This window comes from Leptosomus discolor, chromosome 14 (assembly GCF_034619465.1).
Source record: "Leptosomus discolor isolate bLepDis1 chromosome 14, bLepDis1.hap2, whole genome shotgun sequence".
NCBI classification, from domain to species: Eukaryota; Metazoa; Chordata; class Aves; order Leptosomiformes; family Leptosomidae; genus Leptosomus; species Leptosomus discolor.
The window spans coordinates 4009680-4029470 of NC_141404.1; the positions used below are offsets into that span (position 1 = coordinate 4009680).

The 19791-nt window shown below is 55.0% G+C and overlaps 1 protein-coding gene across 1 annotated transcript; it reads left to right on the forward strand.

Annotated features, from left to right (window-relative positions):
- Positions 1–980: 980 nt before the first annotated feature.
- On the forward strand, positions 981–19196 carry MAP2K3 (mitogen-activated protein kinase kinase 3). The gene is made up of 13 exons (XM_009946066.2): positions 981–996; positions 6160–6192; positions 6612–6681; positions 8532–8580; positions 11417–11530; positions 12026–12145; positions 12617–12733; positions 12894–12945; positions 13775–13902; positions 14537–14614; positions 16856–16995; positions 17761–17806; positions 18291–19196. Exons 1-13 carry the CDS (start codon positions 981–983, stop codon positions 18372–18374), a joined length of 1047 nt encoding a protein of 348 aa, XP_009944368.1. The 3' UTR covers positions 18375–19196.
- Positions 19197–19791: the final 595 nt, after the last annotated feature.

Here is a 19791-nt window from a genome sequence, read left to right on the forward strand (position 1 = left end):
AAAAGGGAAGAGCAGCAATACTTTGCCACGGCTTTCCTTGCACGTGTTTGCGGAGAAATGAATGATTTCTTCCCCCCCCCCCCCCCCCATGCCTTCGTCTCTCCCTTGCTATTTACCAGCCAAATCCGTGCAGCGATTTATATTTTGCCACCAGAGATGCCGTCTCGGTTGTCACCCTGGAATAGCTGCTAAGCCCCGTGCCGGTATTGTCATGGAACAATATTTCTACTATTTGTTGTGGTAATAGTTGTTAGTGGCAAAGCAATTAGCGTGTCACCTGCAGCACGAAGAAATGTGACCTCTTTCTATCCCTGCACCCCCTCGGTGCCCGAACCAGTGAGCGTGGGCTCTGATGACCGGCCGATGCTGGGTGGCAGCAGGGCTGTCCTTGAGCACGGGTCTCTCCGGTGGGATGCCTGGGGAGGGAGATGGAGGAAGCAGGAGCAGGTTCTGCCTCTCTGCCTGCAGGCTGGGTTTGAATGATTTAATTTGTCGGAAGAAAAACGCATCCCACTGGGATGCACTGTAGCAATCCAGTGCTTCAGTGGCTCCCGGAGCTGGACCTGGCTCCCCCCCAGTTTCCTGTTGACGTCATCTGCTATTTCGCTGCTGCAGTTTTTACAACTGTTGAGCTTTCAAGGGTAATCGGAGCCGAGACCGGCCAACCTCGGCAGCTGCCGATGAGGGAACGTGGCGCTACCTTCCCCGTCTACCCTCGCTTGCCTTCGCTGCTGCTCCCAGCCTCACGGACCCCCGGGAGCTGGGGACGCCGGGCGAGGAGAGCTGCGTGAAGCCAGCGAGTGCTTCGAGCCATGTATTCCCACTGAAAATAATCATCGGTGCTTGCAAGAAGTGCCGTGTGCTGGATCCTGCAGGATTTTTTTTGTTTTTTTTTTTTCCCTTCCCCTCCCTTCTCCAGTCCGCCCCCATCCCTCTCTTCTGCCAGGCGTGCCGGCGCTGTTCTTCATTTCTGGGAAACCATGGACAAGAAGCAAGGTAGAGGTTGCAATTTCCAAAACACGTGGTGGGGGAGAGTGAAGGGCTGATTCGGGTGCTGGAAAGGGGCCGTGTAACTTTTTTGGGGTCAATCCGTGTGGTTTTACTTCTTGCTTGGGCAGGGGGGTTGGTGTTTGCAGCTGGGGATCTATTTTTAAAGCACTAGAAACTTGCATGTTTTGTGTGGGGTTGAAACACTGGCATCTTAATTGTAAAAAATAAAATAAAAAAAGAATTCTAGCATGGCTCAAGGAAAATATTTGGAGGGTAAGGCTAGCTCCTGGCTCCAGTTTTGGTTGCATTCCTCGGACGCAGGGTTTTCCAGCAGCTCTTGCGTGGTCGTCCCCTGCTAAAAAGCCTGTTGCATTGGGAAGGCGGGCACCCACTGCAGTCAGGAGCTCTGATTCAGCACAGGCTGACAGGTTGTTTTGGGGCTGCAAGGGGCTTTTTCTGAAGCGTGGTTTTTTCCTCCTCCTCGCTCGCTTTTTTTTTGCAGAAGTGGCGAGCGCGGGGCGGCGGTGACACGCAGGAGCCCCACTCTGCAGCGGGACCTCGGCGGGCCGATGAGTGACGGCTTTCGGCAGGTTGAGAGCCCTTTTTCCACTTCCACAGATAGCTTTTTCCACTCTCAACAGTGGAAAAAGCACAAAGTGTGCCTGTGAGGAGCTGGCTCTCATGACCAAAGCAACCAAATTCCCCTCTCCGCTTTGCACCCTGCCTCTCATTTCTTTCTTTCTTTTATTTTTTTTCCTTGATGCTTTTTTGTTCCAGCTCTTTCTTTGCAGCAGCGCTGGGATCCTCCCTCCAGCCTTCTGCCCCTTCCATGGCGTTTGACTCTCCTCCTCAGATCGAGGAGAACCGGGATGCATCCGAAATGTTTTCCCCAGCCCTAACAAAGCGGCGTGGCTCTGGAAGCAGCCTCCCGTACCACAGCCGTCCCTGGGACTTCACCTGGGGCTGGAACCGGAGCCCTGGGGAGGCAATGGAGAGGTTTAATTTCAAAGGTCGGCTCGGGCAAATAGTTTTATTTGCAGTTCTGTAGATTGTCCTGTTCGTTTCCCTCCACCCACGCCAGCAGAGTGGGAAGGATAAACCTCCCTAGAGGAGAGGTGCAGCTTAATAGGACTGAAGTCAGTGGTGGCGAAGATGAGGATTCAGATGTTGAATTAAGCAGTTCCAGGAAGTGTCTGTGTCGGTTCTTAGCTGGTGGAGGTTATAGCATGAGAAAAAAAAAAAATTGTTAGGCTTTTTTTTTTTTTGCTTTAGGAGGAAATGGTTCCTTTCTTAGCATAAAGGATGCAGCTACGTGCCTGCAGCGTCACGTGGGTTACAATCGTGTCCGCACCAGGAACTTCTGTCAGCTAATTTTCCCCTGCCCGGGTGCAAGGCGCTGTGCCGCGTGCCCCTGCGGCCGGCAGCCCCTTCCGCTGCCCAGCGCCCAGCCCGGGGCTGGCTGCAGAGCCCTGGGGCTCACAGGGGTAACGGGGACGTGTCCCCAAATCGCCTTGTCCCGCTGCTGCCTTTTTCAACCACATGGAGGGATCTTTAGCAGGGAGCTGCGTTGCTCTGGGCTTGCAGCCACCTCTTGCAAGAGCCCAGTGCCCTGGGAAATGGGAGTGTTTCCAGGGTTTTCAGGTGACATAAACTCTTCTTCATGTTGTAGCAATTTGTCCTGCACCGACCCTACTGGGATCCCAAACATGGGACAGACGGTGCTGAGGCCCCACCGGTGCGGAGGAGCTGACAGCAGCTGCCTGCGGGGGCTAAAAGCAAATGCTGCCCGGGGATGTACTCGGGACAGAAGGGCTTGAATTGCAAGGTCTTGTCATGCCCATCCCACTGCCTTTTTGTTCCTTCCATCTTATTTCCCCACCACCAACCCCCGCCGAGTCCTTCCTCCACCCTCATTCACCCTGAAACAGTGCGTGGGCTTTCCCCGAGGGGCTGCAGAGGCTCAGGAACAAGGTCACCTCCCGGAGGTGACACATCCAGCTTTGGGGCTCGCAGCAGGCAGCCCAGCAGCCACGGGGTGCTTGTGGGGCGATTGCTGGGCTGTGCGATAGTGGGGAGGCTGTGCCGTGCCCCCATCTCCCCTGTTGGGGCTCTGCCTGCCCTGAGCTGGCTGTGCAGAGCTTCAGGGTTGCTGGTGTCTCTTTTTTTTAAATTTTATTTTATTTTTTTATGTTTTTAATTCTTTATTTTTCTGGGCTGTGCTCAAGGGGAAGTGGTGCTTGCCCACTCCACCTCTGCCCGGCTGGACCCTCATTGCTGCCACAAGCAGCAGGAGCAGCTTTTAGCAAGAAGCAGGAGTTTGGGCCGGTCTGCAGGGTGCTGGAAAGTTCATGGCAAATTTTGGGAGAGCCGTAACAGGCGAATCTAATCTCTGCCTCGGCTGCCCTGGCTGCAGAGCAGCATCGCGGGTGATTTTATTCCTGCAGGCATGGGCTGAGCTGGGTTTTCCACTGGCGTAGGTGGCCCAGCCAGAGCCTGGGAGTGGTGGCAGAATATCTCTGGTTTAATCGGTGCTTTTTCAGGTTGGAGCTAGGAAATACTTTTTGGGGCTAGGTTGGACAGCATGCGAAGGGGGTTGTCGCTGACCCCAGCGGTGCAATGCTGGGAAGACCAGGGCAGCAGTTTGGGGGTACGGGGAAGTGGGCTGCTGTGCGGGGCCCCTGTTACAGCAGAGTTCATGGGGGATGGCCAGTGCACAGTGGCACTAAATGATGTTCCTGTACAGAGCAGGGGGGTTGTAACCGGGAATCTCCCTGTCCCTTGCTGCCCCTCTAAGCCACGCTTGCAAATCCTTCTGCCTGCGAGCTTGGGCTCCCCCGGACAACGCTCCCCATTGATTCCTGACCCCAGACTGGGTGCTCCCAGCTGCAAAAGCCAGGCCTAAGGAAGGGCTGACGCAGGACGCCTGGCTTTGGGAGCCTGTGGACCCTTCTCCTGCTGCGTGAGTCACTGCGCTGTGGCCGGCGCTGCCAGGGGAGCCGGCGGCACAGAAGGCGCTTTGTGCTGGCTGTGCAGAGTTACTATGGCAATTGGGGAGAGGGAGAGCAAATAGATTAAGCAAAAATACCAGCTGGGATGGGGGGCGTTTCAGGGCTTTGTGTAGAGGTCTGGCTGGTAACTGTTTGGGTGGGGGCTGTGTGCGAACCGCTGTCTGCGTTTCGGAGCAGGTCACAGGGAAGAAACGCTCGGTGCAAGGCTCCCAGTCAGCAGCAAGGTAAATCCATCCCCTGGGTGGGATGGGATGTGTGCCCATGATGAGCTCCCCAGCTTGCCTGGGTGCGGAAGGACTCTGGGGAGCCCAGTTTCTAGGTGCTGTGGTTGGCCTCCCACACTGGGTAGCCAGAGGCTGGGTGCGGGAAGGGAGATGTTTCTCAACCTGCGGACGGCGTCTTTCCTTTGGCTCCGTTTTGCATTTGCTCCTGTCGTTGCTCAGCCAGGTATTTTGCAAAGTGTCATCAGTGGGTATGCTGGGCTATTGGTAGCCCACCCTGCTGGGTGGGTGGTGAGGAAGGGAAGCTTTGCAGGCTCATAAATTAGAAGCCATGATTGCCATGACATGGTCAGGTCTCCAGAGACAATTTCCAGCCAAGCAGGATCGGTTTGGGGTGGACAGGCTCGCCGCGTGGTTTCATTGAGCTGGAAATTCACATTGGTCCCATAGCTCGTGTGAACTGTGCTGGTCCCAGACCTTATGGACCAGCTCTGATGCAGGAAAGGTGGCAGATAAGGTGGGGATACGGACTGATCCCGTGCTGATTCTCTCAGCAGGGAGGGATGCTGCTGGTCCCGCAGTTGGGACCTGTGCAGTATCTTGCAGACCAGCTTTCCCCTGCGGCCTCAGCAAGGTTTGTGTTTGGGGGAGGAAACTGGGGAACTGGAAAAGTGGGTTTCAGGCACCCGACTTGGCTGAGGCATCAGGAGCTGGCGGGGCACAGGGGCTGGTGACAGGGGGCTGTCTGTGCTGGGAACGTGCTGGACACGTCGTCCTTCTGTCTCGCTGCTACGGGAGCTCTTGTGTGGTGCTGCTTTGTCTGCTGAAATCCCACCTCCTCACCTCTCCCCTCCCTTCCCTGGCAGCCTTTGGAGTGCTGGACTTTGTCCACACGCCTGTTCCCAGGAGCAAGGCAGGTAGGAGCTGTTTCGAAGGGCTGTCCAAGGCCGTCTGCTCCCAGCCTGGTGCCTGAAGCCCAATGGCGGTTCATGCTTTTTAATGCATTTTCCAGGTCTGTGCAGCCAGAAGCGCCTTTAGCTGCAAAGCACAGCTGCTCCCTTGCCTCTCTTGAGGGGGATCAGGACTTTGATGCTCTCAGCTGCATCACTTCAGCTCCCATCCCAGCCCCTCGTGGTCTGTTTGTTTTTTCCAGCGAGCTGGGGTAGGTGGGTGAGCTGTTTGTTGATGGGGGAACGGCTGGGGCTTCGGTGAGCAGCCTGGGGGCCACAGCACAGCAGGGATTCTCAGCCCTGCGCCGGTCTCCTGTGCCCATCGCTGCCTGCTGGACCCCCGTGCTGGTTGTCTCTCGTCCTTGCAGTTTTGTCTGCAAGTGTTTGGCTGCCCTGGACCTGCCTGAACCCCGTTTCCCTCTGCAGCAGTGGGTTATGTTATCTCAGTGTCGTTCGGAGTTGGGGAGCAGCGGGAAGAGAGCATCCTCTCGCCGGTCACTCCTGATGGCGGCGTGCCTTGTCGGGCAGGGTCTTGGCCTCTGCAAGCCTGGGTTTGTGGCCAGTTTGCCACTGGCTCTTACAGCCAGCTCCTGTCTGGTTTTGCCCTGGTTTCCCTTCATTGGGTGTGGGGTGTCCCCTGTGTTGCTGGGACTAACTCCTTGGTTTTTCTTGAGGTCTGGTGGCCAGTCACCCTCCGTGCCAGATCTGACCCACGGCGCAGAACGGGTCGGGCTCTTCCCAAGAGGGGCCGAGGGGGCTGTGGGGCAAGAAGGAGCCGGACAGGGAGCGTTTTTGGGAGCATCACTAATGGCGTGGGGACCTCTTGTGGCTGGAGAAACGGGGATCGGGCTGGGCTTGGCTGGGCTGGGCTCTGGCAGCCCGTCTGCCTGCAGCGCAGCCAGGAGAGCTCTGGCCGTGAGGGATGCGGGGTTGGTACCCGGTGGGTCTGGAGCATGAAGGCTGAGCTGGCGTCTCCCTTTTCTCTTTCAGATTCCAAAGGATCCTTGGAGCCGCACAAACCAGGTAAGCATCCAGGGGAGATGGCAGCTTTAACCCATCTCCTGAACATCAGCAATTAAAATCCCCGAAGAGAAGGGACTGTTAATGGATGTGTAGGGTAAAGAGCCCTTTTGGGGTGTCTGAGGAGCACTGCAAGGCGGTGTTTGGCTACAAGACTTGGAAAATGGCCTCTGTCAGTGCACCCCTGGGTATTTCTGCAGGTGAGTGCTCAACAGGGACATTGAGACCCACTTGTGCTTCTGGCTCTTGCCTGAAATTTTGGGCAAATGGTTGCGAGCACTGAGATCTTGTCATTTTGCCGTAGCTGCACAGTGCAGGGGATCCAGGCCCTGCCACCCCTACCTGGTGGCTGCAGGGAAGAGGATGCTTGAAGAAAGTAAAGTAAAAATGCCAGTTGCTCACGTGTGCATCTTCTCTTCCAGTGAAAGGCAAGAAGAAACGGGAGCTGAGGATAACATGTGTCCCCATTAAACAGCCCGTTGCCAACACAACGTAAGTGTCTCTTGTTTAAAGCCGGCTGGGGGTTCTCTGGTGCTGGATTTGTCAAGGGAAATGGCCCGTGTAGGCTTTACAGACTCCAGGATAGTTACTTTTTTCTCTTAAGCTCTGTCTTGCGAGTGAGGAGAAGGAATTACACACGTATGCAGATGTGCATGCACGCACATACGCAGCGCGTGTGTCTCTGGGAGGTGCCTGTTTGACTTGAAATGGCTGAAAGGCAAAGCCTTGGAGGCTGCTGGGAGACTTCCTTCAGTCTTCCTGCCATGGCTGTGCCGGTGCCAAAGGGCAAAGACGTGGTGGAGAGAGCAAATCTGCCCGAGGGAAGACGAGGGAAAAGTTTTTAATGCAGGGGAAGAGAAGAGGTGGTGACAGCAGGGGGAGGAGGGTTGGGGGATGCTCTGTGTGGCAGGGCATCCGCCCTCCGACCTGTGCGTCAGGGCTAGTTTGGGTTGGGTGCAGCTCGTTGCCTTGGTGCAAGGAGGACAGAGATGTTTTACGTTGTTGTGCTGCTTGGTGCCGGCGGCCCGTGCCCAGCAGTATCTCAGGGCACTGAAATTTCTTTCTGCCCTGTTTGCTTTGTGTGGCTGACGCTTGTTAGGCCGTGCGGGAGAGCCCAGAGTGGCGGCGCTTGGTTTGACGAAGAGCAGATGGCTGAAATTCCTCTTCCGTGGTGCTCTTCCAAAACACCTTGGGCTGCATCTCCACCACTGAGCCTTGTTGGCTCCAGAAACCTGTTCTAGAGACTCTCCCAGCTCCCACAGAGCAGTAAAATCCCCAAAGGGGAAATATCACTGCCGAAAACCCCAGGTAGATGGGGCAGATCTGCTGGAGGGAAGCCAAGGGAACTCCCCCGTCCATGCTGTGCAGCCTAGCATGCACACGCTGAGTCCTGCGTGCAACTGCCACCTCCTTCCCCCACGGGTGCATCTGTCTCTGCTCCTATCTCCTGGAGAAGGCGTCATGCCAGAGTTTGCGGGGTGCTTGCATGCCCAGAGGCTGGTGCAAGTTAGCCACAACGCCTTTGCTCTGTGCTTTTCAAGCTGCAGTGCAAATATTTGCGCAGTGCAAGGCTTTTGCTGTGACCCTGAAGTACTTCCTTGAAGCTGGAGGCTGCCGTGTTGCTCTGATGGGAATTGAGAGATTAAACCATGGGGCAGTCTTCACTCTTAGAAGGTCCCAGGGGCTGGGGAGAGCAGAGAAGCGAGGCACGAGGGACAAAACACTCGTGTCAGCTCTAAAAGTACCGTGCTGCCCATAATGGGAAGTGGGCAGCGATGAGGAAAAAAGCCATAAAGGAAGACTTTCGCCTGCGTGGTGTTGTGCAAAGCGTGGCCCTGAATTACTGCCTGCTCTGCCTGCCACGCTGCCTGGAACAGGCCTTCGAGTGTACACAAATGACTCACGGGTGAGGAATTACCTGTTGTTCCCTCGGCGTGCGTTTCGGGCTACGTGGCTGTCTTGTTACAACACCTGCCTGTCAAAACATGACAGCTGAGCTTCGCTGCCACAGAAACGTCTCATCCCCTCGGTCTTGGTTCCTCAGGCTCATCTCCCGAGCAGGGATGGTTTTGTAGCCTGTTGGTTTGGTGCGTGTCTCACCTGGCTGACTCTTCGGGGTTCTTGCTGCCTGCATGCAGCCGGTGTCTCGTCGGCGTGGGTTGAGGTGTTACTGGCACGATTAAAGCATTTGCGAGTGTTTGGAGGGGGCTGGTTTGAACCCACGACAACAAGGCACCGTGGAAAGTGGTGGCTGAAAGTGCTTGAAGGAACATGAAACCTGGCTCTGGCCAAGAGGGTTAGTGAAGCTGGGCTTTCTCCTGACTCCCTCTCTTTTCTTGCAGGCCCCCGAGGAACTTGGACTCCAGAGCGTTCATTACCATTGGAGATAAAGTACGTGTCAATGTGGTTTCTTTTTCTCTCTGCTTCCAATTTTGTTGTCCTGTGCGTGGAGAGTTTTCTGGATCATGCCTGACAACCTCTCAGATCAGACCTTGAGATTTCAGAGCACCCCGTGAGAAGGACGGTGCCTTCCTGGTGCAGCCTCATGGGATGCATCTTTGCAGGGATGAGGCATCCCACAGCAGGACCTCTCCCCTGTGGAGCAATGGGGTGTCTGTGTGTATTTAGAGCAGTGACTACTGGGGAGCTGTACATGTCACCCTGCCTGCAAGATGGCTTGTCTCTGAGCCCATGCAGTCGCTGCCTGGTCTTTCCTGCCTGCGGGCAGTCCCTGCAAGGCAGGGGGGTGGCGTCAAAGGCTCGGCGTGCGGTTTTGTCCGTAGTGGGAGATCACAGCGGTCCCTTGACAGCCTCACCAGCCACCTCGGTCTGAATGGACGGACCCAGCGCATCTGCCCTAAATCAGTGTGGCCTCACCGCTTTCACCAGCTCCAAAGTCCCCTTTGTCCTACATACCTGCAGGGCTGTGTTGCTGCCCGTGGCCCGGGAGAAGCTGGGCACAGATCTTCTCTCCAGCTCTCCAAAGCCTTTCCTAATGACCTGATGAAAAACACTGCTAGAAATAGCCACTGTCTCTCTTTTATTTCATTCTCTTGTTACGGACTCTCCTGGGGCTGCAGAAGGCTGTTTGCAAGCGAGCTAAAAATACTGTGCATTGGATCAGCCCTATATCTAGCTGCTTACCTTCCAGGCTGGGAGGTGGTTTGGCTGATGGGCTCTGGGCCCCTCGGCCTCAGTGCAAGGTTTTAGAGTTAGGGGAGAGGAGAGGAAGCTTTGGTTGGGTCCAGGGAACAATCCTGCTGCCTGTGCTTTTTCTGGCCGTTGTGTTGTGTGGATTAATAGCTTGGGGAGAGATGCTTTCTGTAACAGCCTGGGCATGGTGTGTGCAAGGGGAGAGTGCTGTAGCTTGGGGAGAGCTCTCTAGACTCGCTAGACTTCCCAGCTCTGCCTGCTCCACTATTTGCAGGAGGAGACTGGTCCAGGTGTTTTGGAGGAAGAGGGCTTGGGCAGAAGGTCAGCTTTAGGTCACGGGGGTGGATGATGACCTCAGGTCTGTCGGATCCGTGCAGGTGACGCTGTGCATCCCATCGCCAAGGGAGGGGAGCACTGGCTCTGCCGATGCATCACCTCTTGTTGCTGGGCAGGACGATGCTGGTTCCTGGAGCGTGCTGGGAACCGCCAGCTTCTGGGGAAGCCTTAGGGTAAATGCCAGGAAAAAAAAAAACCAAACCCAACCAAACAATAACCTGGAACAACTGCAGAACACGTGTCCTAAAAAGCACCACCAGGGCCTTCCTGGAGGCCCCTGCAGAAGCTGTGAGCCTGCACTACTCCTCTGCCAGCAGGGTGGGGGGGGTTGGCCATGTCCCCCTTAGCCCTGCTCTCCTCATTTCTGGATCCACTGTCCTGCCCAGGAAAGGGCCGGCACCTTCCTGTGCTGGGCAGCGCATAGCTCAGTGCTGAGCTCAAGCACAGCCCTCCCTTGCTCCCTGCCTCGGCCACCTGCCAGCCACATCTGGCTTGAATAAACAGAGCCGGGGCTGGCGGTGGAGCTGGTCACTGCTGGCCACGCTGTGGCCAGCACCGGGGGGAACTTGCTGGCCGGGAGCCCGGCAGCCACATCTCCCAGCTTGGCTCCTTCACACCAAAGGCTGTTTCCTCTCCGCTCTGGGCGTAGCTCGCAGGCACGGTATCCGGCGCTGTGCCTTGCATGTTTCCCACCCTCGCTGCCTTTGTGGCTACTGAGGCAATTTGGCATCCTGGTATTATTTTTTTGTTCCCTGAGACCGGAGGAAAACTGGAGGCTGGATAAAGTCTGGCTAAAAGAAGGCCTGTGACTTATTAGGAGCGATGAACGCAGCGTCCAAAAATAGCCTATGCCTCACTCAAGCAGTTTGTGCCCTGCCCAGCAGAGCAGGCAATTACAGGGTTATGTGTCTTTAGGGAAACTTGTTCGTGGGTTGTGCAGGAGCTCGCTGGCTCCCTGATGCGTGGGGCAGTCGCTTGTCTGAGCGTTAGCGATGGGTTTTTTCCCAGCTTGAAGTGAGAGGTAGTTGCACTCACCTGAGCTCCTTTGTTGGTGCTAACTCACGTTTTACCTTGCTGGCTGCTTTCTGGTGGTGGGAGAAAGTGATAGAAAGCAGATAAAACTCATTTGAACTCCCTGATAATTAGGAATTGGGTTGCTGTGTGCACCATCCCGTCTAGGAGAGGCTTTGCACAGGTGGAGGTGTTATCAGGCGCGTAGGTGTCTGTGTGACTGGTGGTCTCTTGGGATGCGGGGCGAGTTGGGGGATCCCCGGCTACACCCAGGGATTTGGAGCTGTGGCAGAGGCTCCTGAGGGCTGCCCATGTTGGCACCAGAGCTGTTAAAATCCTGCAAGTAGTTCAGCAACCGCAGAAATACCCTTGGGTGGGTAATCCCAAGCAGGCAGAGAGGCACCAACCTTTGGTGCCCTTTCCAGTGGCAGCGTGCCCTGGCTTAAAGGATGGAAGTGCTGATCTCTAGCTGCAAAGGGGGATTTAAATGAGCCCTGGTGAGTACGGGGTGAGAGGGTTTGGGCACTGATTTAACAGAGCAAAAAATACACCCATCTTCTCTAAGTGTGGTGCTTCTGGTATGTGTATGAGCTGGTGGAGTCCTGTAGGTACCGTCGTTTGGAAATGCTCTGCATGAGTGAGGTGCAAGCGTTGGAGTTTTGCTGATGTCCTTGTTGATAAGCATGCTTGTATGTGATTTTTTTTTTTTTGGTCTCTCTCCCTAAAGAACTTCGAGGTGGAAGCTGATGACCTGGTGGCAATTTCAGAGCTGGGCCGTGGAGCCTACGGCGTGGTGGAGAAAGTCCGACACGCGCAGAGCGGCACCATTATGGCCGTGAAGGTGAGGGCAGCTGCTTGCTGGGGGGGATGGAGATCAGTATGTGCAGCTCCAAGGGAGCGGAGAGGCTCTGCTGAGCTCCACCAGTTGCAGCAAAATGGGGACAGGCTTGTCTCAGTCTGGCAGCCTCCAGTATTGCTGGTGTGGTTTGGCCATTAAAGGGTCTGTGCTGATACCTGCTGGGCGCTGTGGGGTTGATCAGCAGGCTTTGAAATCCAGGCTTGGTGCCTGCAGTTGGATAGTGCAAGGCTTGGATGTCAAGAGTGCTTGTCCAGGCTGCTGGCCTGATCCTGCATCCGCTGCAGAGCTTGCCAAGGGTTTGTCATTAAGGTGCTGTCTGGAAGAGGGAATCTGGGCATCTCCTGGGTGCTACTGGCTGCAAAAGAAGCATAAAATGCTTGCCCTGGCCTCAGAACCGCAGCTCCCCTTGAGTCAGACTGTGGGATTATGGTGTTATCTCACCTACATCAAACCCCTCTTCTTTCATATTTGTCTCAGAGGATTCGAGCGACTGTGAACACTCAGGAGCAGAAGAGATTATTGATGGACTTGGACATCTCCATGAGGACAGTTGACTGCTTCTACACCGTCACCTTCTACGGGGCCCTCTTCCGCGAGGTACGGAGCTGATGGCTGCCTGGGGGGCTGCGCAGCACCTGAGGCCTGTGAGGTTGCCCCGAAGGCACTAAACTGTCCCAAACCACCCCTGCTTTCTTCAGCCCGGCTGGGCTGTTTGAGGTGCTGCCATGACTTAAAGGCTTGCCTCCTTCAGGCAGCGTTGACCAAGTCCTGTTCCTCACTTCCGTGGCAGATGCCCAAGCACGTTGTCCGTGGCCCGGACTGACTTTGGGGTAGACCCTCAAAGGGAGGCCATCGCAGGTAGTTTTGGTGGTACCTGGACATCTGTGCCCGTCGCTGTCTGGTGTGGGGCCTGCGTGCTGGTGGTGTGGCCAACAGCGGCTGTGTGGCAGGGACTTTGGCTCGCCCTGTGTGGAAGCAGCAGTGTCCATTTGTCCATCTGTCCCCACCACTCCAGCTCTCATGAATTCCCAGGGAATTCCCTCTCAACTGCTTTTTCTCTGTCTGCAGGGTGACGTGTGGATCTGCATGGAGCTCATGGACACCTCCCTAGATAAATTCTACAAGAAAGTACTGGAGAAGAAGAAAACCATCCCTGAAGACATTTTGGGGAAAATGGCTGTGTCTGTGGGTACCTCTTGAGTTCTTAGATAGTTCTGTGCATCCCCTAAGCATGTTGGAGATCTCTGCTGAGGCCTGCGATGTGTGGAGACAGGTGGTGTGTTTGCAGTGGAAGGCTGGTGCCATGTGTGACTAACGGGTACTCTTTTGCTCTGTTTGTCCCCAGATTGTACGAGCTCTGGAGCATCTGCACAGTAAACTGTCTGTGATCCATAGAGGTAGGTGTTGGATGGGTGTTAGCGTGATGTGGCTGGAGATCTAGCCTTGAAATAAGTTACATGTGGACTCCTTTCCAGGAGATGCGTGGTGGGTCCCTCTGGGATGCCTACAGTGGGGTCTAATGGTACTTAGCACCATGGTGAACAGATCTAGATGCCCAAGGCTTGTTCCCGAGATGCGTCCCTCGTAGATCTGCTTGCATGATGTTGTTCTCTTCCTCCTCTCCACCTGAAGGGTTGAATATAATAACTGAATTCCTCACTACCTGTATTTTTATGGGCATCTCTCTCTCTGAGTACAGAGGTGCTTTGAAGGCAGCTCTTGAGGACAAAATCCCCAAGCCTTCCTGGCTGGGTGGTTCTAGCAAGGTAGGGCCTGAAGGAGACCTTGTAAAACCACTGTTGGGAATTGTAACACCCAGGTCCTGCTCTTCATCCTGGTGTAGTAGTGCTATAGTTGTGTAGTTTTGGACAGATGATGGTGGGCATGAGACAAGCTGTCCTGAGAACTTGGTAGAGTTGGGCTTTTAAGTCTGTGTTGGGCACATAAATCTCTCCTAAGGAGCTGGTTGTTAATTCCTCAACATTTTATTTCAACCTTTTGACTTGCCTCGTTAAAGAGGAGTCCTGTTGTGCCTGGAGAGCACGGTTATAGTTTTACCTGTGAACAACTTTCACTGAAATAAGACGGGTGCAGTTTTGTCTCCCTTCCCTTGTGTTAGGGGCTGCCTGGTCCCCTCCCAGGTCAGTGGGGAGTTGCTCATCTTCTCTGAGGCTCTGTGATACCTCTGCAAAGGTCCAATCTGCCCTCTTGTGTCCTCTCTCTTAGACGTGAAACCTTCCAACGTGCTGATCAACAAGGAGGGACACGTGAAAATGTGCGACTTTGGGATCAGTGGCTACTTGGTGGACTCGGTTGCGAAGACCATGGACGCTGGCTGCAAACCGTACATGGCTGTAAGTGTGGGACCGGGGCTGGCAGCCTACAGCTGCCTTCAGCCTCGGCTTGGAGAAGCTGCCATGTAGAAATCAGTCTTGGTTCACGTCTGTGCTGAGATAGAAACCACTTCAGAGTGCTCTGGGCTTCCTGACTCAGCATGCTGAGTCCTCCAAGGACGGGATTACCCTCCGTGTAAACCCTGCTGTGCGTGTTAATCCCACCAAGACTCTTCCTCTGCCACCTTCCATTTGCATAAGGCTAATAGACTGGCTGGTGCTGGTTGTGGTGGTTGGAAGGGCTGCTCCTTGTTGGCTAGAAATTGCTGAGGCTTTTCTTGGCCGGGACATTTCATTTCATCCTCAAGTCAGTATGAATTTCCCTTTGCCGTCTGTGGCATCTGCTCCTGGGGCAGGGATCATGCTGCAGGGATAGTACGAGTCTCTCTCGGGAGCTGGAGGAGTGAGTTTGTGGGTTGTGTGGAGCAAGACGTGGCTTTAATTGGTGCTAGATTTAACCTCAGACCCTGCCTCCATGGGGACGTGAGCCAGGGGAATCCACCCAACCTGGGTTTTGGAGCCAGAGATTTGCTCTGTGGGGTTTGCACTGGGAAGACGAGATAGAGTTGTAATATCTTCCATTTTGCTATTACAGCCAGAAAGAATAAACCCTGAGCTGAATCAGAAGGGCTACAACGTGAAGTCAGATGTCTGGAGTCTGGGGATCACAATGGTAATGCCAAGGGCTGGGGCCAGCACCCTGCAGCCCCGGGGTTGGGCTGGGGTCTGTGCTGGTGGGGCTCTACCCCTGCCGCGAGCAGTGGCAGCTGGTGGCTTCACCCCTGGGTGGACGCCCACCAAGCAGGACTAAATTCTGAGCCTGCTAGCTCAGGGCATGAGATTAATTACCCGGGGCACAGGGCGGAGGTGCTGCCCTGGGTACACAAGGGTGCCTCACCCCGGGGCAGGTCGCTGTGAGCCGAGGCCTGCAGCCAGCATTGCCACCGCTGCTGTGGCTCTTGCCGAGTTGGCTGGCAAGCTTGCCAGGAGATAATCCGTCTTCTGCCCCTTCTCTTTCCTCCTCTCCCTTATTGCATGTCCTTGCTAGATCCTGGGGGATGCATAACGGCCCGTTATTCCCCCGTGGTTCCCTTGTACCCCTCCGTTTGGTATCGCAGAGCTATTTGTGTGCAATGCCAGCTCCAAATAGCTCCGCTTAGCTCTGAACTATGTTGGGGTGGATGGCAGACTCCCAGGGGGCAGTATCTGGATGACAGTGGGTTTAGCTGGGCATCCAAGAGTCTGGCTTTTAATTGCTTTGCAGTTCTCCGTGCACTGGCTGGAGGGGTAGTCAGTGGAGCAGGGTTTGCTGCGGGTGGGTCACAGCCCTCCTGCAGGCACCCCCACTCCCGGGTTAGCGAAGGCTTGCAGGAGGCTCGGGGCAAGTTAGCCTGCTCTGCTGCAGCGAGGGGTGCTGTGCATGGTTTGCAGCAAATCCTGCCTGCAGGGTAGCTCAGAGCAGCCAACAGGAAGGGGAAACACTTTCGGTTCCAAAATTGCAGCTGCTCAGGATGGTTTATCTCCCCCCTGCAAGAAACGGATCTTGCAGAAAGCAGCTGAAATCTTCTGGCGCCAGAGGACAAAAGAAATCCCAGCTGTTGGCTCGAAGGGGCTGCCGCCTGGTAACGCGTCTCTCGCTTTCCAGGAGACTGTCGCTCTGCGGGTAGATTATTTTCAGGAATTTTCCCTGCGCCCCGTTCGCCGTGACTTGATTTGGGCGCCGCATCCCTGCGTTTGGGTGCGCTGCGCAGATCTCTTGGCAAATACCTCCCTCGTCCCCAGCCAGTTTTGTCCGCAGCGCCAAACCCAAGCCCCTCTCCTTGGTGTCCCCGTGCCAGTGTGGAGCAGAGCTGGGCTGGCTGGCTGGAAATGCAATCAGCTCCGGCTTTCCTCCCGAGATGCAGGAAGCTGTGGGATGGGAGATTGCGTGAATGATGAAATCTCTCAACCTTTCCAAAGCTGGATGGGAGAGGGGACCGTGCTGAAAGCCTGCCAGCCTGCAGCTGAACGGAGCCCTGACCTGTCGGATTCCCTCTAATATCTTCCTCCTGGGCTGGCTTCCTGGTTTGGGTGGTTTGGTTTTGTTGTTTTTTTTTTTTTTTTTTTAGATTTTTATTTCTGAAGGGGTTTAATTGATTTCAGACCGGCCAGTTTTGGGACCATTGAGTTGCAGGGCTAATCTGGGCCTTTCTGGGCTCATGGCTTCATTCAGTTTTCCAGCAGCAGGAGCTGAGTTCCTCTGACCCGAGCGAGAGTCAGGCAGGGGCATCTGGCTCTGCCCTGTGTCCCTTCAACTGTTTTATTCCTCCCATCCCACCCTGCCAGGCAAGTCTGGAGGTTCTGTTGCCTGTTTGAAAATGGGGGTCAACCCTTGGCACGAGGAGACTGCCCAAGAGCTGTGACAGGCTTTTTCCTGCGTGAATGGGTGATGGAGCAGAGATGACTTGTAGGAAGGACTCAGTAATTGAGGTGGTTTTGGCAAAGATCTTTATAAGTGATGTTCTAGCGCTCGGGTTTGTGGATTTTTTTTTGTATCTAGCTCATACAGTACTAGCCTGAAGCCCAGAGGCTGCCCTATGGCGAGAAAAGCACTTTGGAAGCCAGTGCAGAAATGGTGTGTTGTTATTATCTTTTTAAATAATCCCATTTTACATATCTTTAGCAGCTTCCTGTAAATGCATTAATATGCCGAGCCAGCCTCCAAAGGAAGTATTTTTGGCCTCTGGGTCTTTGTATTTAAAAAAAAACCCAAAACCCCACCCCAAAAAAACCCAGAAAAAAGTGGTATGACCCAAATTGAAAATGGTTTGTAAGGAAAGAGGATTTCTTTTTCAGTCTGAGCTGGCTGAGGTAGGTAGGCTGTGCGGGGTCGTGCTCATCCCAGTGCCTCACATCAGCCTGTCTCCGTCCTCAGATCGAACTGGCCATTCTTCGCTTCCCGTACGAGTCCTGGGGCACCCCCTTCCAACAGCTCAAGCAAGTGGTGGAGGAGCCCTCGCCCCAGCTGCCCGCCGATCGCTTCTCCAAGGAGTTTGTGGACTTCACGGCGCAGTGGTGAGTCTCCGGCAGGGCCTGGTGCCTTCTCCCAGCCTGGCTGAAGAAGAGCCCTGATCCCTGGGGGTCGGAGCAAAGCGCGGGGCTGGGTTTGTCATCCTCCCGAAGCCCGTTTCTCCCCACCTGGCGATACCGAGGCTGGTGCTCAGCCATGGCAGGAAGCGCTGCCCAAACTGGTTTTGCTCTCGGCTTGACTCACCCAGGCTGGTTGGAAGGCACAGAGGGTGGGTTTTTTTTTTTTTTTTCCTCCTTTTGCTGTCGCTGCTGCTGAAATTTTGGTGGTTTCTGGCAAAGCGGCAATGAAACAAGAACGAGCCCCTGGCAGCGTCTGGGTGCCTCTGGGTCAAAGCCGATCTGTGGTTTTGTGGGCAGCTGCTCTCTCTGTGCTGCTCGGAGCCGCCAGGCAGAGGCGTGCGCCCACCAAGGCAAGGCTCGCCCTACGGGGGGGTGGGAAACCAGCTCCTCTCCTCCCCCTTTGTTCTGGCCTGCGCAGACAAGCGAGGCTGTGCGGGGCAGACCGCAGCGAGCTGCTTGGCTTGTGTGTTTGGTGGCAAAACACGATGAGTTGTCCTTTCCCAGTTACCTGCCTGGCTGCTTCGCTGGCGGTTCAAACCTGCTTGGCCAAGGAGGGAGAGGAATGGCTGCTGCACACGAGAAGGATGTCGTGTTGGGAAGGGGAGATCCCCTATGACAGGGCACATACAGCAAAAGAAAAAGATCCTACAGCCTTTCTCTCCCTTATTTTTTTTTTTTTTCCTCTTCCAGCTTAAGGAAGAACCCTGCTGAGCGAATGAACTATTTAGAACTTATGGTAAGTGTGGAGCCCTGTCTGCTGGGCTTGATCCCAACACATTTCAAAAGCCGAATGAATGGTCCAGCAGGTCGTAGGGAAATGGGACAACGGGATGTGTGGGTGATTTTTTTTTTCAGGCACAGAGCGGGATGGGTGTAGCGTGTCTAAGGTGGAAGGATGAGTTGATTTCATGGTGGTTAAGGTCAGGGTTTCTAGGCTCTTTCTCCCTCTGGCCTATGTGCTCTTGTCGAGTTTAGACCTCAAATGATGATAGTACGGCTGCCAAGGGGGTTGTCCTGCTGGGGTTGAACCTAGAAATGCCGAACCTGAAAGCGTTAGTTGATCTTTAAGCTAAAGGGTGGCATCCGTGGGAGCCTGGGGAGGAAGGTGGTGTCCACCTCTCCCCCAGCACCTTGCCAGCTGTGCGACATCCCACAGAGACTGCTTTTGGGCTTGTCTGTCCTTGGCTGTTAGCTGATGTTGTCTTTGGTCTTGTTGGCAGGAACACCCTTTCTTTACCTTGCACGACACCAAAGAGACTGACATGGCCTCCTTCGTGACAGAGATCCTCGGGGAAGACTCCTAACTCAAACCTCCTGGCTTCGTGCAGTCCCCTCCGCCCTGGCTTCCCCGCAGAAGAGTGAATGAGGACTTGAGTTAATGGTGGTTTGCACAAATCGCACTTCCCCAACCCGTGGGCATCTCTGGCCCCATCCGGCCTCACAATCTCTTTTCTCTTTGCCCTGTAAACGAAATCCCCCAGGATCAGCCTTTTGAAGCCAGCACCTTTCCAACTAAGCCATGGAGACCGAAGGCTCAGGATTTCCCTGCTGACGCCAGCGTATCCCTCCTTGGGGAGAGGACTGTGCCTGAGCAGGGCCAGGGCAGAGGGTGCCAGAAGGCATCTCCCCTCCCCAGCAGCCTGGTGCACAACGCAGGGAGGTTGTGGTTTTTCGCTGCCTGAGGAAGGCAGAGAGGAAAAAAAAAAAACCGCTGCTGTGCTTGCCCCGCTCTCCTCTCCTGCTTGCCCAAAGCCCCTTCCCCGGAGTCTGGTCTCGCTCGCCTTCCCTTTGTGCCTGGCTCTGTGCCCCCAGGAGACTACACAACTTTTTAGGGGGCTGTGGGGCTGCCTGGGCACGCCGCTGTTCACATCAGAGGCTGTTTTAATGCCTGGCTTGACATCTTAGTGACCCTTCGAGGCAGCACCAGACCGAATGTCCCCTTCCCTCCATCGATAATGCCGCTCCCTTGGGGGAAGAACAAGCACACTCGTCCACGAGCCCACCTTGACGCCAGCTGCCACCCACGTCCTCCCCACGCCTGCCCACGGGACTTCATCCAGCCCACAGTGCTCCCTTCCCCACGCGGGCACAAGGTGATGGAGAGAGAAGCAAGTCCCCCGGGTGCTGCCTCTCTCCCCTCCAGCCCTGGGCTGGGAGGGTACATCCACCCCCCCCCCCTGCTCTGGGCATCTTAACGCCTATCACAGCCCTTGCCTCCGCCTTCCCTGGCTCCTGGAGAAGATGTTGCTCCATCTCCCAACCTGGAGCTCACGTAAGACCTCGCACTGTGACACCCGCTCGTTTCGGAGGCTGTACTTGCACCCCTCCTGTCCCAAACTGCCTTCAAACCCTCCAGCTGCCCGTCGAGGTGTCAGCCGAGATCGAAACCCCAGTGGCTCGCACGGGGGCTGCCGACAGTTGTACATTTTATGTCTATATATAATGGACTTTGTAACATGTTTCCTAGTTTTGATCTAACTTGCTATAAATTAAAGCCCTTCTGTGTGGGAGGAGGGAGGAGCAGTTCCTGCTCCGCTAACAAATCCACTGTGAAAACCTGATGTGTTTCCCCACTCTCCCAGCCTGAGCACTCTGCAAGGAGCTACGGGAGCAAAAGGGATTTCTGTCTTCTACTGTATATGATCACGGGATAAACGCACCGGCTGTGGATTTTGTTGGGGTTTTTTAATAGATTGAGTTTTCAGAGGGATTTTTTTGGTT

Coding starts and splice junctions, on each gene's coding strand:
- MAP2K3 (XM_009946066.2), top strand. Junction 8,581..11,416: donor TCATTACCATTGGAGATAAA/GTACGTGTCAAT, acceptor CTCTCCCTAAAG/AACTTCGAGGTGGAAGCTGA. Junction 16,996..17,760: donor GTGGACTTCACGGCGCAGTG/GTGAGTCTCCGG, acceptor TTCCTCTTCCAG/CTTAAGGAAGAACCCTGCTG.